The following is a 19,633-nucleotide window of genomic DNA, read 5'->3' as shown; positions in this document are numbered from 1 at the left end:
GTGATTGAAATATGTAGTAAATAATTCTGGTGCACTTTGATAGTCCTTTCTAATTTATCCACTTTATTTTACTGTCTATTCCACGCATCTTAATCTGTCTCACCATCTAAATTTTGAAAACGTACTATCATATTATTTGCCTTGGCTGTTACATTTAGTGATACCTTGCCCTACCAATTTTTTTTTTTTTTTTTGGTGATAACCTTGCCCTACCATTTCTGCAGGAGCTGTTATTGAGGCATTTGTCAGGCTTCATGAGAAAGGTTTGATTTACCAAGGTATAACCTGAATTATGTTTTATGCTTATGCTGCTTTGTTTCTTCCTGATTGCTTGTATTTTGTCGGGAAGTCTTTTAATTCAAAACATTACATCATGTTTACATGATCTGGACGTGGATTTGCTCGTTTGAAGTGTTTGTTTCATAGTTAGTTCTTCGCTAATTAACCCACTATGGGACATAATTTGTCTTACAACCTGTTTGTGGTGTTGACAGTGGACCTACTATTGATGATTTTTCTGGTTCATCATACCTGCTTTGATGCCATGGGAAAAAAGAGTGCACTACTTTCTGTCTTCATTTGATATGCTTAAAGAGGTATACATAGGGATGACCACCACAAGAATGTCGGTAGTTCTATACCAAAAAATCATGGAAGTAAATGATAGAAATAAATGGTATCTAAATCTGATAAGATACAGCAAAAAACAACAAATAATAATATCTGAAAGACAAGTCAAAGATGGCAATAACAAATCTGGGCCTAGAGAGAAGCCCTAAACAGAAATAGATCACGCCTACAATTTTCTGGTTTTCCTTCAAGGAGGCTAACTTGTCTTCCATTCTTCCTCATTGAGCAATTGTTTGATGCCGTAAAGACTCATTTTTCATTACTATGTGCAGCAGAATACATAGATACAAATCCTCAATCATTATGAGAGGGATACGTTGAGATACTAGGGATAGAAAGATACAATGGGAAAAAAAGTGTCCTATCTTCTGTCTTGATTTGATATGCTCCAAGAGGTATACCAAGGGATGACTACCACAAGAATCTCGGTAGTTCTAAACCAAAATGAACATGGAAGTAAATGATAGGAATAAATGGCATCTAGATTGATAAGATACTGCAAAAGATAGCAAATAATAGTATTTGAAAGACAAGTCAAAGATGGCAATAACAAATCTGGGCCTAGAGAGAAGCCCTAAATAGAAATACATCACGCCCACAACTTTCTTGCTTTGTTGCAAGGAGGCTAACCTGTCTTTCACTCTTCCAATTTCCTCTACTTTTGTTGATTTACCATCAACTGCCTAGATATATTTATATGACAAGGCTTTATACTTGTGGTACACTTGGATTACTAGTCATGTGATCTGTGACCCTTTCATCAACAATCCACAACCCTTGATGGTGCACATTAGCATTTAGAGCTAAGATTGCTTTACTTGTGTGGGCTAATGCCTAGATGAAATGGTTTTTCCTTGGAATCATGCTTCTCCAACAATTTCCTGAGCATCTCCACCTCTTGTTTAAATTTGATTTAGTTGTCTTCAATAGTGCCAAAATGCTGTTGGCTTTCTTGTCTATCCTTCCCAAGGGGTTTTCCATGCAGCTTCTAACAAACTTCTATATCCACTTGTTTTTGACAATGGTTGTACAACCTATTCTTAGTTATGTTTTCATTGTAAGCCGGTCGCTTGGACAGCAATGCACTAGGTTGTGATGCACTAGTGTTAGATAGATCACCAGAGTTGAGCCTTTTTCTTCTTTCTTCATTTCGCATGGAGAAGAATACTGCATGTAAGGAAGGCAAGGTTTGAAAACTCATTATTCTTCCCTGGACTTCAGGTGTGTTTGGATGAAACCAAACCGTGGTTTAGAAAAGTGATTCTGGAGAATAGATTTTGGGAAGAATAGATTCTGGAAAGAATAAATTTTATGAAAAAGTGATTTTGAGAAGTGAGAGTGTTTGGATAGTTGTTATCAGAAGCACTTTTTATATATACAAATTACTTAAAAAAAGACAAAAGTTAATATGATAATTATAGAAAAAATAGATTTTATGATATATTTTAATTTGAAGGAATAAAATTGTTAATAATATATTTTTTATTAACATAATTAATAATACATAAGATAATATAATTAATAAATAATTAATATGTATATATATTTATAAAATATAAGATTAAATATGTTTATAAAAAAATATGTTTATAAAAAAAATAACAAAATACATATCCTATAGGCTCTCACACTCTCTCTTTTTTCTCCAAAAGCAAAAAATTTTTACTTTTTTCAAAACCATGGTTTTGGCTCTTGTGCAAATTGGGTGGGTGTTTGGGTGATTTGGGTGTTTGGGTGACTTATTATCCAAACCATGGTTTGGGGTGTCACCCAAACGGTGCCTTCATCAAAAGCAAAATCCAAACCAAGAAGAGATTTGAAAATTCTCTTCTGCATAGAGCTACATCCTCAGGACACTTCCGTTTGTATGGATTGTACCAATCAAGCTGCTGCCACTGAACAACTAGATTAGGGTAGTATTGGGTAACACAGAGATCATATTTTCTGTAATTATGGAGGAAACTCTCTATCTTTAAAATGGCAGCTTTATTTTTGAGGGAGGCAAGCATGTCTGTCATTGCTTCCCATACTTCTTATGTCGATTGGAAGAGAGAAAAATGTGTACTTATCTTTGTAGTCATTGAGTTGATTAGCCACGCTTGCACCATAGAGTTGCCATCTTCCCGACTAGCATACTTGACGCTTTGTTAAAGGTTGGCTTTGATGTTGTTCGAGCGAGTTATTATTATTTTCCCTTTTCCTATGACGTCTGATCATACACTTGCTGCCTATTGAAGGTTGTTTTGACCATTCAATAGATGAATGGTGATGGAAACTAGATTGGCATTGGTGGCACTTGGTGACCAAGGTGGCTGTCATAGAAAGATCTAAAAGTGTTGGCTGTCAGCACCCTCTGATCACCCTAGCCTTAAATGTTTAGGCCAAACCCAAGCTAGAGTATGGTTGTTTTGATACCATGAACATTTGTATGATGCCATAAAGACTTATTTCCATTCATATGTGCAACAGAATATATAGATACAAACCTTCAATTATTATGAGAGGGATATGTTTTTGCATGAACCATTACAGTTATATGTTCTTTTGCTTGTCAGCTGAAAGTTGTTATTGAATCTTGAGCCTTGTTAAATTTAATGTTTGATGTCATTTGTGAGAGTAAGATATGAACACTACTCTTCTTGCTCTCAACTTTAGGGTCATACATGGTGAATTGGTCTCCTGCTCTTCAGACTGCTGTTTCTGATTTGGTTAGTAGCTTTCAATTTAGTGTTACTTGTGCTACTATTTATCTGACTTGGCTGTAATATTTAAATCGAGCCTTATCTTTGTGCTTAGGAAGTGGAATATTCAGAAGAGTCTGGTTATTTGTATTATATCAAATACCGTGTTGCTGGAGGTTCAAGGTACTCAATAGACAAAAACTGATGTTATTTGGACGCATAAATTTGTGTTTATTTCACTATGAAATCTGATACATATAGGATGAGAGAGTGCGATGAAATCGCACATGATATCTCAATAAATGCATCAAATCAAATCTCAAACAAATATGCAAATATTCTTATTTGAAATCTCTAAATAAAAGGCAAAAGATAATCCCAATAAAGAGAGCATAAACAATCATAAGAAATTAGGATTATCTAAGGATTAAGTCCAACTGAGAAAGAGCCTACTTTCAACGCTTCCTGTCAAGTTGGCAAATAGATATTGATCATTCCCAACTTATTTGTGAGTTCTTCGAATTTGGCCTTGACCGAGGGTTTGGTCATCATGTCAGTAACTTGTTTCCCTATAGAGATGTAGGCCAGATCAACTGCCTTAGCTTTAATCTTTTCTTTGATAAAGTGGCGGTCAATCTCAACATGTTTCATTTGATCATGTTGGATAGGATTATTTGTAATCTTAAGGGTTGCCATGCTGTCACACCACATCTAAACTAGTGTAGTTACTTTCATGCCTAGTTCTCATAGTAGGTGAACAATCCCAATTCCTTCATAGATTCCTAGAGCCAACGCTCTAAACAAAACATGCTATTTCTTGCTCTTCCTAGTAACAAAGTTCCCCTAGACGAATATGTAGGGGTGAGCAAAACCGAACCGAAACCGATAACCGAACCGAACCGAATGTATTTTCGGTTTTTCGGTTCGGTTATTTCGGTGTTCGGTTTCGGTTCGGTTTTTATTTTTATTAAATTTCGGTTTTCGGTTTTCGGTTCGGTTTATAAAAAAAAATTCGGTTTTAAACCGAAAAACCGAAATATGTGTGTATATTTTTTTGGGCCAAGGTATATAATATAACACTAAGTTAGCAATAAACTAATAGGCCCAATTCGATCAAAAAGAACTAATAGGCCCAAAGTATACTTCTAAATCCAGCCCAATATATCTCAAACCCTAACCTAATGTAAGATAGCTCATCATCTCTCATTCTCTCTAGCCGCAGCCTCCTTCCCAGCGTCCTCTCAACTTCAAAAAGTAAAAAACAATACCATCATCTTCTTGCTCATCGATCTCAGGTAGAATGCCCTCTCCCTCACACTCTCTTACTCTTCATTGCTGCCCTCTCCTTCACACTTCTTCATTGCTGTCACAGTAGCGCCTCTCTCTCTCTCTAAAAACAATATATTGATGCTTTTGCTCTTCTTCTTTGCGGTGTCTCTACTTACTGCTTCTTCGCCATTTTTCTTCTCCATTTCATTTTCACATTGATGCTTCTGTTCTTCTCTATAGTCTTTGCTACTGTGGTTGTGCTTACCGATTCATCTCCCTCACACTTGGGATTTTATGGTGGGTTTAAACAGAGGAAAAAGTCAGGAGCATTAACCGAATGAACCAACTGAACCGAACCAAGATATTTCGGTTCGGTTTCTATTCGGTTAGTGATAGAACTTCGGTTCGGTTCGGTGCCTAAAAATATTCTAATTCGGTGATCGGTTATTTCGGTTTCTAGATCAAACCAAACCGAATATCCGATTGCACACCCCTGCGAATATGTGGTAATTAGTGGTGGAGCATCTGTCATTGGTTGTCCTTTGCTACTAGTTTAGCTTTGTACTTGTTGGTGCTCTCACCTGGGTTGTATTTCTTAGTAAACACCTACTTATTCCCTATAATAGATTTCCCTCGAGGTAGGTCAACAATTTCCCAAGTGCCATTTTTAGCTAGAGCCATTAGTTCATCTTTATTTCTAGCTTCCAATCATGATTGGCTACTGCCTCATTAAATGTTCTTGGGATTTCCTCCTTATCTATATTGATAATAAAGGTCTTAAATTGAGGGTTGAGCTTGTCATAGGAGACATATGTGCTTATTGGATACCGTGTACAGCTTCTTTTGCCTTTTCTAAGAGCTGTCGGCCATTGGAGATCTTTAAGATCAATCTTAGGTTTGGTTTCATGACTTTGCCTTGGAATAGTAATGGGTTCTTCACTTTTGGTTGTCTGTCCCATCTGATTTTCTTGTGTCTCACTTGTCTTTGGCTCCAAGAATGGTTCGGCATTGTTGGGAAGAGGAGAGTCAGGTTTGGTGGATGTCTCAGGCTGAATTTCAGGTGCATGGGAGGTGGTTTCTGTGGCTGGAGTAGGTGTTTCAGATGCAGAAAAAGGCATTTCTGGTATATGTTCGAAGATTTGAAGGCTAGGAGCAAGAAAAAAGACATCTAGAGATGTTTGGGTGTCATTGATAGGGTTGCTAGCTTGCTGTCCAGATTATTGTTCTGTCCAAATTGGCCATTCACTGCCTCTCCCCCCTTGAATGGATAATTTGGGATAGAAAGGTAGTGTTTTAAAAAATTTGACATTCATAGTGAAATAGACTTGCTTAGTGGCTAGAGGGTAACACTTGTACCTTTTTTTGTGTGGGGGACTGGCCTAAGAATATGGATCCAAATTCAAGTTTTCTCTTGTCACCATCAAACACATGAAGTACAACCAAAAACACGTGTAGGGAGAGAATGAATTAGATAAGATTGAGGATAAGTTTCTAAGATTTTCTGGATTGGGGTCTAAAAGTTTAAAACTTTTGATTGCATGCGATCAATAAGATATGTGACAGTAAGCACTACATCCCTCTAATAAAAATTCAGTACATTTTGTCCTAGTAGAAGAGATCGAGTTACTTCTAAAAGATGCTGGTTTTTGCATTCAGCTACCCTATTTTGTTAGGATGTATTTGCATAAGATGTTTGATGGTGAATGCCTTTTTCAGCAAAAAAGGTTATAAATTGAGAATTAACAAATTTCTTTCCATTATCATTGTGAAAAACCTATATTAGCTTGAAATTGACTTTGAACGAAAGTATAGAAATTTTTCAAGATGGAAAACGGCTTAGATTTTTCTTTCATAAAAAATAGCCATGTTAAGCGAGTATGACCGTCTATGAAAGTCACAAACTTTTTGGCCTTAGAGTTAGTTGCAACTCGAGAAAGACCCCAAACATCAGTATGAGTGAAGGCAACGGTTTATGTTGGTGTATATGTATGAGATGGGTAAGAAGCTCAGGTGTGTTTGGCAAGCTGACATGTGTGTTTGGCAAGCTGACATGTTCCGTAATAAAATAGGAAATTCATTTTATCATAGAATTTGGAAATTCATTTTATTTATAGAATTTGGAAACAAATCATAACTAGGATGACCAAGTCTAAAATGCCATAGCATAAGCATTTCTTGAGACATAGGAGAGGAACTAGGACTTAAAAATAGATACAGCCATGTATCTCTTGTTTGTTATGGTCCATTCAAGGTAGTACAACCCATTATGTTCCGTAGCTTTGCCAATCACCTTTCCCAAGGTTAAGTCCTGAAAATCATAGTGAAATATGTCAAAAATAACAAGGCAATTTAAATCTTGGGTTGTGCACTTAACAAACAGCGAGTTACTAGGTATTTTTGGAACATAGGGGATGTTTTTCAGCACTATTCCTGATCACATAACTTCAGCACATATATTGCAACCTGAACTCAAGTGTGTTCAAAATAGGGCCTAAACTTGGAGAATAATTCTCGAAATCAAGTAGTACGGTCTGTGGCACCTGAATCAACAATCCATATATTTTTGGACCCAATAATAGTGCCAAGGGCAGTAAGAAGAATGGTACCTAAATGGGGCAATGGGCTAAAGTTATGGATGGAGTAGATCTCTTACTAGTGCATTCGTTTAGAATCTGCCTAAGCATTGTGAGCTCATCAACATTTAGAGTCCTATTATCAGAATTCATTGTGGGCACTCCCTTACTATCTCCTTGGTTTGTTGTTTTAGGTGTGTTGATTTTCCGTGAATTTTCTAGCAAGTGTCCTGAGTATGACCATTTTTGTTGCAATAATCACATCTCAAGCAGGACTTCTTCCCTTTTGATCATGTCCTTGGCTACCCCATGTAACGATGGCTGAACCTTTCTTTACTGGTGTCGATGAAATAGGAGAAAATGGGGAAGAAGTGATACTAGAGGTGATATAAATGATTTCTTTACAACTTTCTTGACCATATTGAAGACATCCTCAAGGGATGGGAGTGGTTGCATGCCCATTATGTGACCTCTGACATCTTCAAAAATCAAAGCAACGTTCACGTTCTATTCTCTTCTTGATGTTTAGTCTACTTGAACGACAGGCCCAATGATATACCTCATATAAATCAAGCTCCTATGATAGCTTCATCAGTGTGCTAAAATACTAGGTTACGGTCTTTTCCCCTAAGCATAACATCCATTTCACTTGAAGAAGCACCATCATATTGTCTTTGGCAAAGAAGGTGTTTGGCCGACTCCTAGATTTCTCGGGCACAGTTAGTGAGAATTACCTTCTCACTAATTTTGGTATTCCTGGAATGAATCAACAATGTCATGACCATATTATTCTTAGCACACCAGGTCCTGTGCTTTGAATCCTCTGGTTCTATAGGTTTTGGGTCCCATGTTAGGCAGTGCTCTTTGTTATGTCCTCGTACAAACATTAGAATGTTTCTAGACCATGGGAGATAATTTTTCCATTTAAATGATGAATGATCATCTTTTGAGAGGAATTAGAGGCTAGATTGTGAACTCCCTCCAGATTCGGCCATGCTTGGTGAGCCTCCTGCACTCGCTAACGGATTCTGGGTAGAATTGTTGCTGGCGATGAAGGCTCTTAATGGTCCGATCACTACGTTCTTGAAAGACATAGCCATAGCTCTGATAACATGATGTCATTTGGACTCATAAATCTGTGTTTATTTCATTATGAAATCTGATACATATGGGAGGAGAGACTGCGATGAAATTGCACATGATATCTCAATAAATTCATCAAATCAAATCTCAAACCAATCTGGAAATATTCTTATTTGAAATCCCTAAATAAAAGGCAGAAGATAATCCTAATAGAGAGCATAAACGGTCATAAGAAATTAGGGTTATCTGAGGATTAGGCCCAAATGAGAAAGAGCCCACTTTCAGCACATATCATTTCAATTTGATGATTTGATCGCTACACCTTGAATAATACCTTATTTTATCTATGTAGCTGCACCTTTAACAATTTCCATTGATGGGAGAAATGATATTTTGATAACTATTCTCGTTGTAGGAGTGACTTCTTGACAGTGGCTACAACACGACCAGAGACTTTATTTGGTGATGTAGCTCTTGCGGTGAATCCAAAGGTAGGAGAGTGTTATGAGCTTGTGCATATTGGTAGAAAAAGGGATAATCATGTTTTGTGTTGTTTCATTGTAATTGAAATTCACTCAGTCATTAATCCATTAGTAATAGGTTACATTTTTATGAGCTTTTGTCTAAAAGTGGATTCATGTGTCTGTTGGTGTTTTAAATTTTGATAAAGTTTAACGTGATATGAATCAATCACCAGATTAATAATTAAGGATAGGATGTCATCCTGGAAGAATGAAAGGAAGTAAAGAAATATTAATGTAGAAGTTGTTGCATTTCCTTTTTAAAACCTGCTGGCAGGTCTGAATTTGCCATAAGTAGATTCTCTGGTGAAACCAAAAGGCTTATTATACATGGATGTAAAGGTGCAGAAAAACCACTGCTTTCAAATTTTAAGCATTCTTTCTAGTGAAGCATACCATGCTACTCTAGACATAACATGCCTGGTTCAATACTTGCTCCTTGAATTCTCAAGCGCCCAATCCAGGTGACAACAGCATCATAATCTTAGTAACCATATTGTTGACAAGTATCCCCAAACTTGCTCCAGATATCATAAGCAACTGATCAAGGCTTAATAAGAATAATCTTGCAGCTGGAAAAACATAGAGTAAGCCATTGATTGGATGGTGTATCATTTGGCTTGCCAACTTGCAAAATATGACTTCCGTTAACCTTGTTAGCAATTTGAACGTCATTAAAGCTTTGGCCATGAATGATCATTTTCCATTATAGTTGATGTCTGCATCTCATGCTAATCACCAAATTACAGGATGAGCGATATTCCAAGTATATTGGTCAGATGGCAATTGTGCCTATGACATTTGGACGTCATGTTCCTATTCTTTCAGACAAGGTATGGAAATCCCAATCTATTCTTATTACTGGTTAAAAAAACAAAAAATAATTACTGTCATATTGGTTGAATACGGGTTTATATTCTTTTAATTCTAATTTGTCTTTGGAAAATTCCCATTGTAGAATTTCTAAACAATTTGAAATCGCTTCCTTGAACCCAAGGTTTATCTCTGGTGACTTTTATTTGAATTAGTATATTGAAAGTTTTAAACGTAAGGGTTGTTTTCTAGGCCTTACCTTGGTCGGTGGACGATGCTAGGGGTTTTCATGCTTAGATGAAAAACCACAGCGGTCTTAAGGTTTTGTTGGCTTGATTTACTTTCTCTGCCTCTTTTGTGCTTTTAATTTTTACTCTTTTAAGGAGAATGTTTTATCCTTTATTCTCGTGGCATCTGTTTGAGATTTGTTTATGTGATCAAACAATTAATTCATTAAAGATGGGAAAAGAGATTTTTCAATTTGTTAGATGGAATTTTATCAACTTCCCCCCACTTTTCTCCGTACTATATGTATTGTCTTTGGCTCTGTTGCTTTATAGCATAACTTCAAATTACAAATAATGGAGGCCTCTTAAATTCTTATTGCCCCTATAAATTTATACTTAATAAGCTGCCTGCTTCATGCTAATCCTTGTCATTTATTTGTTTATTATGTGTTTTGCATAAGTACATTATTTCATGATACAAAAGTTTTTAGACATAATATTTTTTGGTTTCTACCTCTTGTTACAATTATTTCTTTTGGAGACAACTTTGATGTGAACTCTGTATGTCAGTGCTTAATATTTATTGCCCTTATGTCCTGCAGCATGTTGCTAGAGAGTTTGGAACAGGAGTACTGAAAATTAGTCCTGGACATGATCATGATGATTACTTACTTGCTCGAAAGCTTGGTCTTCCAATACTTAATGTGATGAACAAGGATGGGACACTTAATGAGGTTGCTGGCTTGTACAGGTATCTTCTACAATTTCTTTTTCCCCTTTTCAATTATGTGGCATTGTGCCTGATATATGAAACACAACCTGTAATACTAGAGGCCTTGATCGGTTTGAGGCTCGAAAGAGATTATGGGCAGAGCTTGAGGAGGCAGGATTAGCTGAGAAAAAGGAGCCACATACTTTACGTGTTCCCAGATCTCAGCGTGGTGGAGAAGTGAGATTTTTCCCCTTTCAAGTTGATGTTTATTTATTTATATTATAACTTTATGTGTGGATATTAATAAATTCCACTTTTCTTATAGTTCTTGTGTATTCTTATTTTCATTTGCTTGCTCCTCTTTAGAGTTTGTCTTCATTTTTTAAATCAGGTTATAGAGCCACTTGTTAGTAAACAGTGGTTTGTTACTATGGAGCCTCTTGCTGAAAAAGCTCTTCAAGCGGTTGAAAAGGGAGAGCTGACCATAATTCCTGAAAGATTTGAGAAGGTTTGGTAAAACACATTCACTATTAGATGTCCCCACTCATTGAGATTGTTCAATAGTTTCACAACATCTCTTTTACTTTCTAGAGAACTTTAACTGCTACACTTTGTTTGCTAATTCTCAGACCTGCTTAAATTTTCTAAATTTCCAACTCTCGTGGTTCTTGCTTTACTTATTCACACAAACACACATATTGTATTATTGGTCTATGGATTGCTACTGTAATTGTATTGAAAGGTTTATGATGGTGGGTTCATATCTTGTCTGAAGGTGAGGCAGTGATGCACCAATTTGTAGCTAATTAATAATATAATAAAGTTTAGGGTAATTCAGTCTGATCACAACACTTTTTTCTTTTTAAATTTCTATTAATGCTTAAATTTTGTGTAGATAATGTAGTACAAGCCGAAAGTATTTTCCTACTTAATATGTTGTAGGGCACAAAGTACAACTTGTCAATATACTGTTGGATCTGACTTCACGCTGTGTTCATGTTTCACTCTCTGCTTTATGCTAATGACAGATTTATAATCACTGGCTTTCCAACATTAAGGATTGGTGTATAAGCAGACAACTATGGTGGGGACACCGGATACCTGTTTGGTACATTGTTGGAAAAGAAAATGCAGAGGAATATATAGTTGCTAGAAATGCTGATGAAGCACTGGAGAAGGCTCATGAAGCATATGGGAATAATGTAGAAATATATCAGGACCCTGACGTTCTTGACACTTGGTTTTCAAGGTTTTCTCATTAAGCAGAGTTATTCATCGCTGTTTATATATAATTTTAATTGCAATTATTATGTACAGGCAGTTAAAATTTCAATCTTTGGTGGGTGTTTGGCACTCCTGTTAGACGTTTTGTGACATGGATACAAAGCTTGTCATATCTTGTGTAATTGGTAGTGTTCATGCGTTTTTAATGTCCACTAACCCCTGGTATCTTGCACTTCAATAAAAATTTGTCTTGTGAGTTTATATTTTTGCTGAAACATTTTCCTAAGAGGCTATTCATTTACCATCTGCATTTTACATATATGGACGTGTATATGTAGATCCAGTGATAAGCATGAGATAAATTTATGCAGTTAATGTGTCTTTCGGTAGACCAGCAGTTAGTTATTCTCTTCCATTTTTATTGTTTTGTTTCAGCTTTTCCTCTTTGCATGGAATTGATTGTACAATTATTCAGATAATTAGATACATGAGAATACTTTTATGTTAATCAGATTTTGGTTACCTAGTAAAAGTTTTCAGGTCACTAGTTTATGAAATCTCTCTTGGAAGCATGTTTTGCTATTTTTTCCTCTCTTCCCTGTTAAAGTAATAGTCTTTCTTGATGATGTGCTGATCTTTTCTTTTTAATTATATGTACTAATCACGTGTGATATATTTGGTCAGTGCACTGTGGCCTTTTAGCACCCTTGGATGGCCAGATCTGTCTGCTGAGGATTTTAAACGATTCTATCCAACTACAATGCTTGAGACAGGGTATGTGCCTGGTGTGCTTGCTCCTGCTCCTTGGTGACAGCAGTTTTTTGGGTTCTGTTTTTAGCTTTTATCTTTACTTGGGTAATAAGCATTGCTTTAGATGATGATTCTTATCTCCTCTGGTTTGTATGAGATGGGAGCCCACTATATTTATAGGTATTTGTTAGAAGCCCTTGATTCTCTCCCTGATTCTCTCCCTTTATTCTCTCCATTAATTACCCATGATTCTAGCTAGACAATAAATTCCTGATTACTTGTGATATTGCAATATCTTTCATTTATTACTGATTGATTGTAACCGGTAGTATGAGACTCTATATATTGTACCCAAATCATATGAAATAATATGGAAGAGTGAATTTTCAATACTCTTTAAGCATGGTATCAGAGCGTGTGAGCTTGGAAAGGGTCCTGGAGAGTCTGCCGTGAGCCAGAGAGAGAGAGACGGCGAGGAGAGAGAGAGAGAGTGAGTGAGACGTCCCTGAAACTGGAACCAGAAGTGGTCCGTGGACGACACCACCCCTCCAGGCCTCACCGGCGTCCCCAGATCGGCGCGTCCCCAGAAGCCGACGTCCAACGGAGCTGCGCGTGACCCTCACGCGCCGTTACAAGCTCCGCGCGTGAATCCCACGCGCCGCCACGCCCCGCCACTGTACCAGCGCGTGCCGCCCACGCGCCCCGCCAGAGACCTCCAGTACCTCCCAGAGACCCAGAAGATGGATAACCCAGAATTCCCACCACTTTTTGGGTCTGTTCGCAATATTCCAAGGGTTCTCATGTCCGGTACATCTTCAAATACTCAAGCTACTCCTTCTTCACCGGTGGTTACTCCTTCTTCAGATCTGACAGTAGCCGCTGAACCTCAAGCTATGGGGGTAGCCCACAAACTTAATGGAAGCAATTATCTGCAATGGTCTCAAAGTGTATTAATGTATCTGCGTGGGAAGCGTAAGGAGAAGTATATCAATGGAGAAGCAACACAACCTTCGCATAATGATCCCAAATTTGATACCTGGTTCGCTGAAAATAATCAGGTGATGTCTTGGTTGTGCAATTCAATGACTCTCGAAATCAGTGAAGGATACCTTCTTGCAAGTACAGCCAAGGAAATCTGGGATGCTGCTAAGCGGACCTACTCTACCCTCGATAACACTGCAGCCTTATTAGATCTAAAGAGGCAGCTCAAAGATCTGAAACAAGGCAACTTAACTGTGACTCAATACTACAGTACGTTGACAAAGATATGGCAGCAATTGGACCTCTTTGAAGTACATCCTTGGAAGGATATGGATGATGCTAATTACTACAGACAATTGGTGGAAAGAGGACGAACATATGACTTTCTGTTGGGCCTGAATGATGTTTTTGAAGAAGTGAGAGGGAGAATTATGGGACTGAAGCCGCTGCCATCCCTATTTGAAGTTTCAGTATGGTTAAGTTCGAAGAAAGCCGAAGACACCTCACTCAAAGCAGCCTGACCGCAGCAGAGGGCTCGGCATTGGTGACGAGGGGGTTCCAGACATCAGAGGGCCCTGAGAAGAAAGGGAACAAGTGGTGCAACCACTGTAACAAGAGAGGCCACACCAGAGATGAATGCTGGAAACTACATGGGAAACCAACTCAAGGGAAACAGAAACAACGGGAAGATAGAAGGAGCCACCACACCTCCTCTGAAGAAAAAGGTGATGATGGAGACCAATTGACCAGAGAAGAGCTTCAAATGCTTCGTAAGATACTTGAAAAACAAAACAAATCAAAATCTGTTCCCAACGTGAACTTGATACAGTCAGGTAATTCCATTATAGCCCTCAATGCAATGATAACTAGTGATGAGACTTGGATTGTTGACTCCGGTGCTACAGATCACATGACTGGTAATAAGTCCTTCTTCAAAACCCTCAAATATTGCCATGAGAACCTTAGAGTAAAAGTGGCAACTGGACTGTATACTAAAGTTGAGGGTGTTGGCAGTGTGGCTCTATCTGAAGATCTGGAAATCCATAATGTTTTGTTTGTCCCTGCTCTTACTTGCAATCTTATTTCTGTGAGCAAATTAACTAAAGGGAAAGCATGTCGGGTGATATTTGATGATGTTAAATGTGTTTTTCAGGATTCGACCTCGGGGAGGAAGATTTTGACTGCTAAAGAATGGGATGGACTCTACTACTTTGAAGGAAAGGATATGAAGACAGCAGGAGCAAAGAAAGCTATGGTTAGCTCCAACTCTCAGAATAAAAATGTAATGTTGTGGCATCAAAGATTAGGCCACCCCAGCTTTGATTATATGAAGCATGTGTTTCCAACTTTATTCAATAAAAATTCTTCTCCTTTCCAATGTGAAACGTGTCAAATTGCTAAACAAACTCGCGCCTCTTATCCCAAACATACTTACAAACCTTCTACCCCGTTCACAATGATCCATACCGACATTTGGGGACCAGCCAAAACCAACACCCGAACAGGCACAAAGTGGTTTATCACATTCATAGATGATCACACCCGGGTCACATGGGTTTACCTTATGAAAGAGAAATCCGAAGCCCTACAAATTTTCAAAAACTTTTACTCGTTTGTGAGAACCCAATTCCAAACTACCATCAAAGTCCTGAGAAGTGACAATGCCAAAGAGTATGTGAGTGGAGCCTTTAGGGAATTTCTTGAGCAGGAGGGAATCCATCACCAAACCTCATGTGTTTATACTCCTCAACAAAATGGAGTTGCTGAGCGAAAGAATAGACACCTTTTGGAAGTGACCCGAGCTATTATGATGGAAAGAAATGTTCCAAATCTGTTTTGGGGAGATGCTGTACTAACCGCAGCCTACCTTATCAACCGCATGGCCTCTAAAATTCTCCACTTTAGCACCCCTATTCAAAAGCTCCTCGAGACTTACCCCACTTCACCTATCATCAATACCATCCCTCAAAAGGTCTTTGGGTGTGTCGTCTTTGTCCATAAACATGATGGAGGCAAACTAGGTGCTAGAGCAGAAAAATGCATTTTCCTCGGGTATTCCTCCACCAAAAAGGGGTACAAGTGTTATTGTCCCACCACCAGAAAACTTATAATCTCCAAAGACACAGTCTTTTATGAGGATGATGCTTACTATCCCAAATTACCCATTCAGGGGGAGCACTATGGAGTAGAATGGCTAATTACATCCGAACCTATAACCATACCGCCTCAAGACAACATCCCTGAACCGGAAATGGAACCAAAAACCCCTACTGCTACACCTTCTCCAGAACACCAAAACTCCACAAACATCCCTCACCCAATGGAAACCAATGCTGAAATTGATGCAGGGGTGACAGAGCACTCAAGTCCTCAATCAGGTGAACAGGACAGTAGTAGTAGGGTTCCTTCCATTCCAAGGCAGCAACATGATTCCAATCCGGAGTTGGATCCTGAAGAACTGGGATGGCCTATTGCACTTAGAAAGGGGGTAAGATCGTGTACTCAACATCCTATTCAAAAATTTGTCTCTATGGCAATTTATCTGCGAGAATGCAAACTTTTGTAGTGAATAGCTCACAGGTGAAAATTCCAGAAACATTTCAACAGGCTGTAACAGATCCTAATTGGAAACATGCTGCATATGAGGAGTTGAGAGCCTTGAAGGAGAATAACACGTGGGATATCACCACACTTCCTAAAGGCAAGAAAGCAGTGGGTTGCAGGTGGATCTTCACCCCTAAATTCAATCCTGATGGCAGCATCAACAAGTACAAAGGAAGATTAGTTGCCAAAGGGTACACCCAAACCTATGGGATTGATTATCAAGAAACGTTTGCTCCTGTGGCAAAATTCAACACCATCCAGGTACTCCTGTCCCTAGCTGCCAACCTTGATTGGCCCCTACATCAACTAGATGTGAAGAATGCTTTCCTAAATGGAGATCTGGAGGAGGAAGTGTACATGGAAATTCCAGATGGAGTAATAGCTCCGCCCAACTCAGTTTGCAAATTGAAGAAATCATTATATGGCCTGAAACAATCTCCACGAGCATGGTTCGACAGGTTTGCCAAAGCAATCAAAAGGTTTGGCTACATTCAAGGACAAGCTGATCACACTCTTTTCGTCAAACACAGTGATGGAAAGGTAACGATCCTAATTGTGTATGTGGATGATATAGTCATAACTGGCAGTGATGAGGTTTCTATCTCTCACCTCAAGAAGGCCCTGGCTAGGGAATTCCAAGTGAAGGATCTAGGCCAAATGAAGTACTTTCTTGGAATGGAGGTTGCTAGATCCAAAAAGGGTATAAGTGTGTCTCAACGAAAGTACACACTGGACTTACTCCACGAAACAGGAATACTTGGGGCTAAACCAGTGAGACTCCTATGGAAGAGTCATGCAATCTGGAAGTGAAACCAAAAGGGACACCAGTTAACTCAGAAAGGTACAGAAGACTTGTGGGCAAACTAATCTACTTGACTCATACAAGGCCTGACATTAGTTATGCAGTTGGAGTGGTAAGCCAATTTATGCATCAACCCCAGGAAGAACACATGGAAGCAGTATACAGAATCCTCACCTACCTCAAACTCAACCCTGGAAGAGGACTATTCTTTAAAAGGGGAGTACAAGGAGCATCGAGGTCTACACTGATGCAGATCATGGGAGAGCTGTGGATAACAGAAGATCTGTCACAGGATACTGTACTTATGTTTGGGGAAACTTAGTCACTTGGCGAAGCAAGAAACAGACAGTAGTCTCAAGAAGCAGTGCTGAGGCTGAGCTAAGAGCTGTAGCCCTGGGGGTATGTGAAGGAATGTGGGTGATTAGACTTCTGAAGGAATTGAGAATCTCCTATGAAGGACCTATGAATCTCTGGTGTGACAATCAAGCCAGCATTGAAATGACCAAAAATCCTGTGTATCACGACCGAACAAAGCATGTTGACATTGATCGGCACTTCATCAAAGAAAAGGTCGAGGATGGTATCATTAACTTGAACTATGTGCGTTCAACTGATCAGATTGCTGACATCATGACCAAACCGTTAGCCAGAGTCAAGTTTGAAGGGCTTCGAAGCAAGCTGGGAATGGTTGACATCTACTCTCCAGCTTGAGGGGGAGTGTTAGAAGCCCTTGATTCTCTCCCTGATTCTCTCCCTTTATTCTCTCCATTAATTACCCATGATTCTAGCTAGACAATAAATTCCTGATTACTTGTGATATTGCAATATCTTTCATTTATTACTGATTGATTGTAACCGGTAGTATGAGACTCTATATATTGTACCCAAATCATATGAAATAATATGGAAGAGTGAATTTTCAATACTCTTTAAGCAGTATTGCTTATTGAATAAACTTTATTTGGTTTTGTTTCTAAAAGTGGGATAGTTGGGTCGATTAGTTTTGCTGACGTCAATAGGTTTATCACCACGATGCAATCTAGTTTAGTTTAGAAAGTGACTGAAAACAGAAAAAATGTCAAAATACTAATAGTGACAGCAATTTTTCCTAGAAGGAAAACTGAGCCAAGCGTTATCTCTCCTATGAACATGATAAGTGATTTCATATCTTTCATGCATTTAATGATGTTCATGGAATTGTTGCACCATGCAACAGTTGTGTTTCTGTATGTTTATATATTTTGGTACCCAGCACTTAAACCTGATGTGGCAATCATATTATGAGTTATGTTGTGCTTCTTTTGTTGAAGTTCTTAAAAAACGATTTTTCTTCCATTTCTTGACAGGCATGATATTCTGTTCTTCTGGGTGGCAAGGATGGTAATGATGGGGATTGAGTTCACAGGAACAGTTCCATTTTCGCATGTTTATTTGCATGGACTCATCAGGGATTCACAAGTAATGCTGCGTTATATGTCACTGGGTTATTTTGAATTGAAGAAGTTTTAGAATTGACCTTATAATTTCATTCGATCAGAGCTTAAACATATGTAGGAGAGGATTAGGTTTAATGAAAGATTGATATCCTATCTTATCTCCCTAAAATCACAAAAAAATAAAGGATAAATATATTATTCAAATCTAAACTAATTGGCTTAGAAATACAGGGCCCAACAATTAATCAAATGATAATTAAATATTAAAAACGGCACTCTCCAACTACCCCCCTCAAGCTGGCAGATAGATGTTAATCATTTCCAGCTTGGAATTCAGCTTCTCAGATCAGTCTTTGCCGAGTACTTTAGTTAAAGTATCAGCTACTTGTTCGGTGGTGTGTATGTAGGATAAGGCAATGGTGTCATCTTCAATATGATCATTGATAAAGTCGTGGTCAATTTCCATATGCTTAGTTAGATCATGTAAAACAGGATTTTGAACAATCCTAATTCTAGCTTTGTTGTCACACCAAACCTTAGCTGGCTCGTTAACTTTAATTCCAAGCTCTCTTAGTACTCTTCTAATCCATACAACCTCACGGATTGAATTCTGCTTCAGCTGAGCTTCTTGCAACAACACCTTGTTTTTTACTTTTCCAATTCACCAGATTAGCCCAAACATAGCTGCAGAAGCCAGTCATTTAAGGTGCCCATGCGTCGCATATTTCAGTCAAGCAATCAAGAGTGAACTTTCAATATCTATTTTTCCTTGCCTTTTCCTCTGTCTATTTTTCCACCGACTGCCATCTATTTTCTCTTTTACGAACATAATGGAACATGGGAGTGAAAGGCCTAGGAGCAAAAATCTTTTTAGCTACAAGGGGTTTTTTACCCCTAAATATAAGGTTGATGGCTTTCTTGACAAGTTAAAAGCATGCTTGGTAGTAAGAGAGTTCACTTAGACATATATGGCCTAAACCACCAAGAAATATTTGGGGCAATAGTAAAATTGAATACTATCAAAGTTCTACTGTTTGTGGCAACCAACCTACAATGGTTATTTCATCAACTAGATATCAAGAATGCTCTCCTAAATTGAGGACCAAAAGAAGTCTACATGACTTCACCTCTAGGATTTGATAAAGCCAAAAGTGATTAAGCATGCAGGTTCAAGAAGTCTCTATATGGCCTGAAGCAGTCTCCAAATGCATGGTTTGACAGGTTTTCAAAGGTTTTGACGTTAGCAGGCTAGAAATAGAGATAGTTGATCATACGATGTTTGTTAAAGCTGAGGGAGGTAGGAAGTACATTCTTATTGTGTATGTTG

At 38.3% G+C, this 19,633-nt stretch overlaps 1 protein-coding gene across 3 annotated transcripts in view; it reads left to right on the top strand.

Annotated features, from left to right (window-relative positions):
- Window positions 1–19,633, top strand: part of LOC114756884 (valine--tRNA ligase, chloroplastic/mitochondrial 2) — a 51,483-nt gene that overhangs the window by 15,482 nt on the left and 16,368 nt on the right. For all 3 annotated transcript variants that reach the window (XM_028945830.1, XM_028945829.1, XM_028945831.1), the window contains 11 exons: window positions 225–278; window positions 3,286–3,338; window positions 3,427–3,494; window positions 8,652–8,727; window positions 9,507–9,590; window positions 10,400–10,548; window positions 10,629–10,746; window positions 10,901–11,017; window positions 11,538–11,758; window positions 12,418–12,507; window positions 18,217–18,328. In XM_028945830.1, coding sequence (XP_028801663.1) covers window positions 225–278; window positions 3,286–3,338; window positions 3,427–3,494; window positions 8,652–8,727; window positions 9,507–9,590; window positions 10,400–10,548; window positions 10,629–10,746; window positions 10,901–11,017; window positions 11,538–11,758; window positions 12,418–12,507; window positions 18,217–18,328 — 1,142 coding nt within the window. The remainder of the gene's footprint in view (window positions 1–224; window positions 279–3,285; window positions 3,339–3,426; window positions 3,495–8,651; window positions 8,728–9,506; window positions 9,591–10,399; window positions 10,549–10,628; window positions 10,747–10,900; window positions 11,018–11,537; window positions 11,759–12,417; window positions 12,508–18,216; window positions 18,329–19,633) is intronic.

Source organism: Neltuma alba, unplaced genomic scaffold (assembly GCF_004799145.2).
Source record: "Neltuma alba isolate B1F8T4 unplaced genomic scaffold, ASM479914v2 tig00010532_pilon, whole genome shotgun sequence".
NCBI classification, from domain to species: domain Eukaryota; kingdom Viridiplantae; phylum Streptophyta; class Magnoliopsida; order Fabales; family Fabaceae; genus Neltuma; species Neltuma alba.
This window is presented reverse-complemented; position numbering and strand designations above follow the sequence as displayed.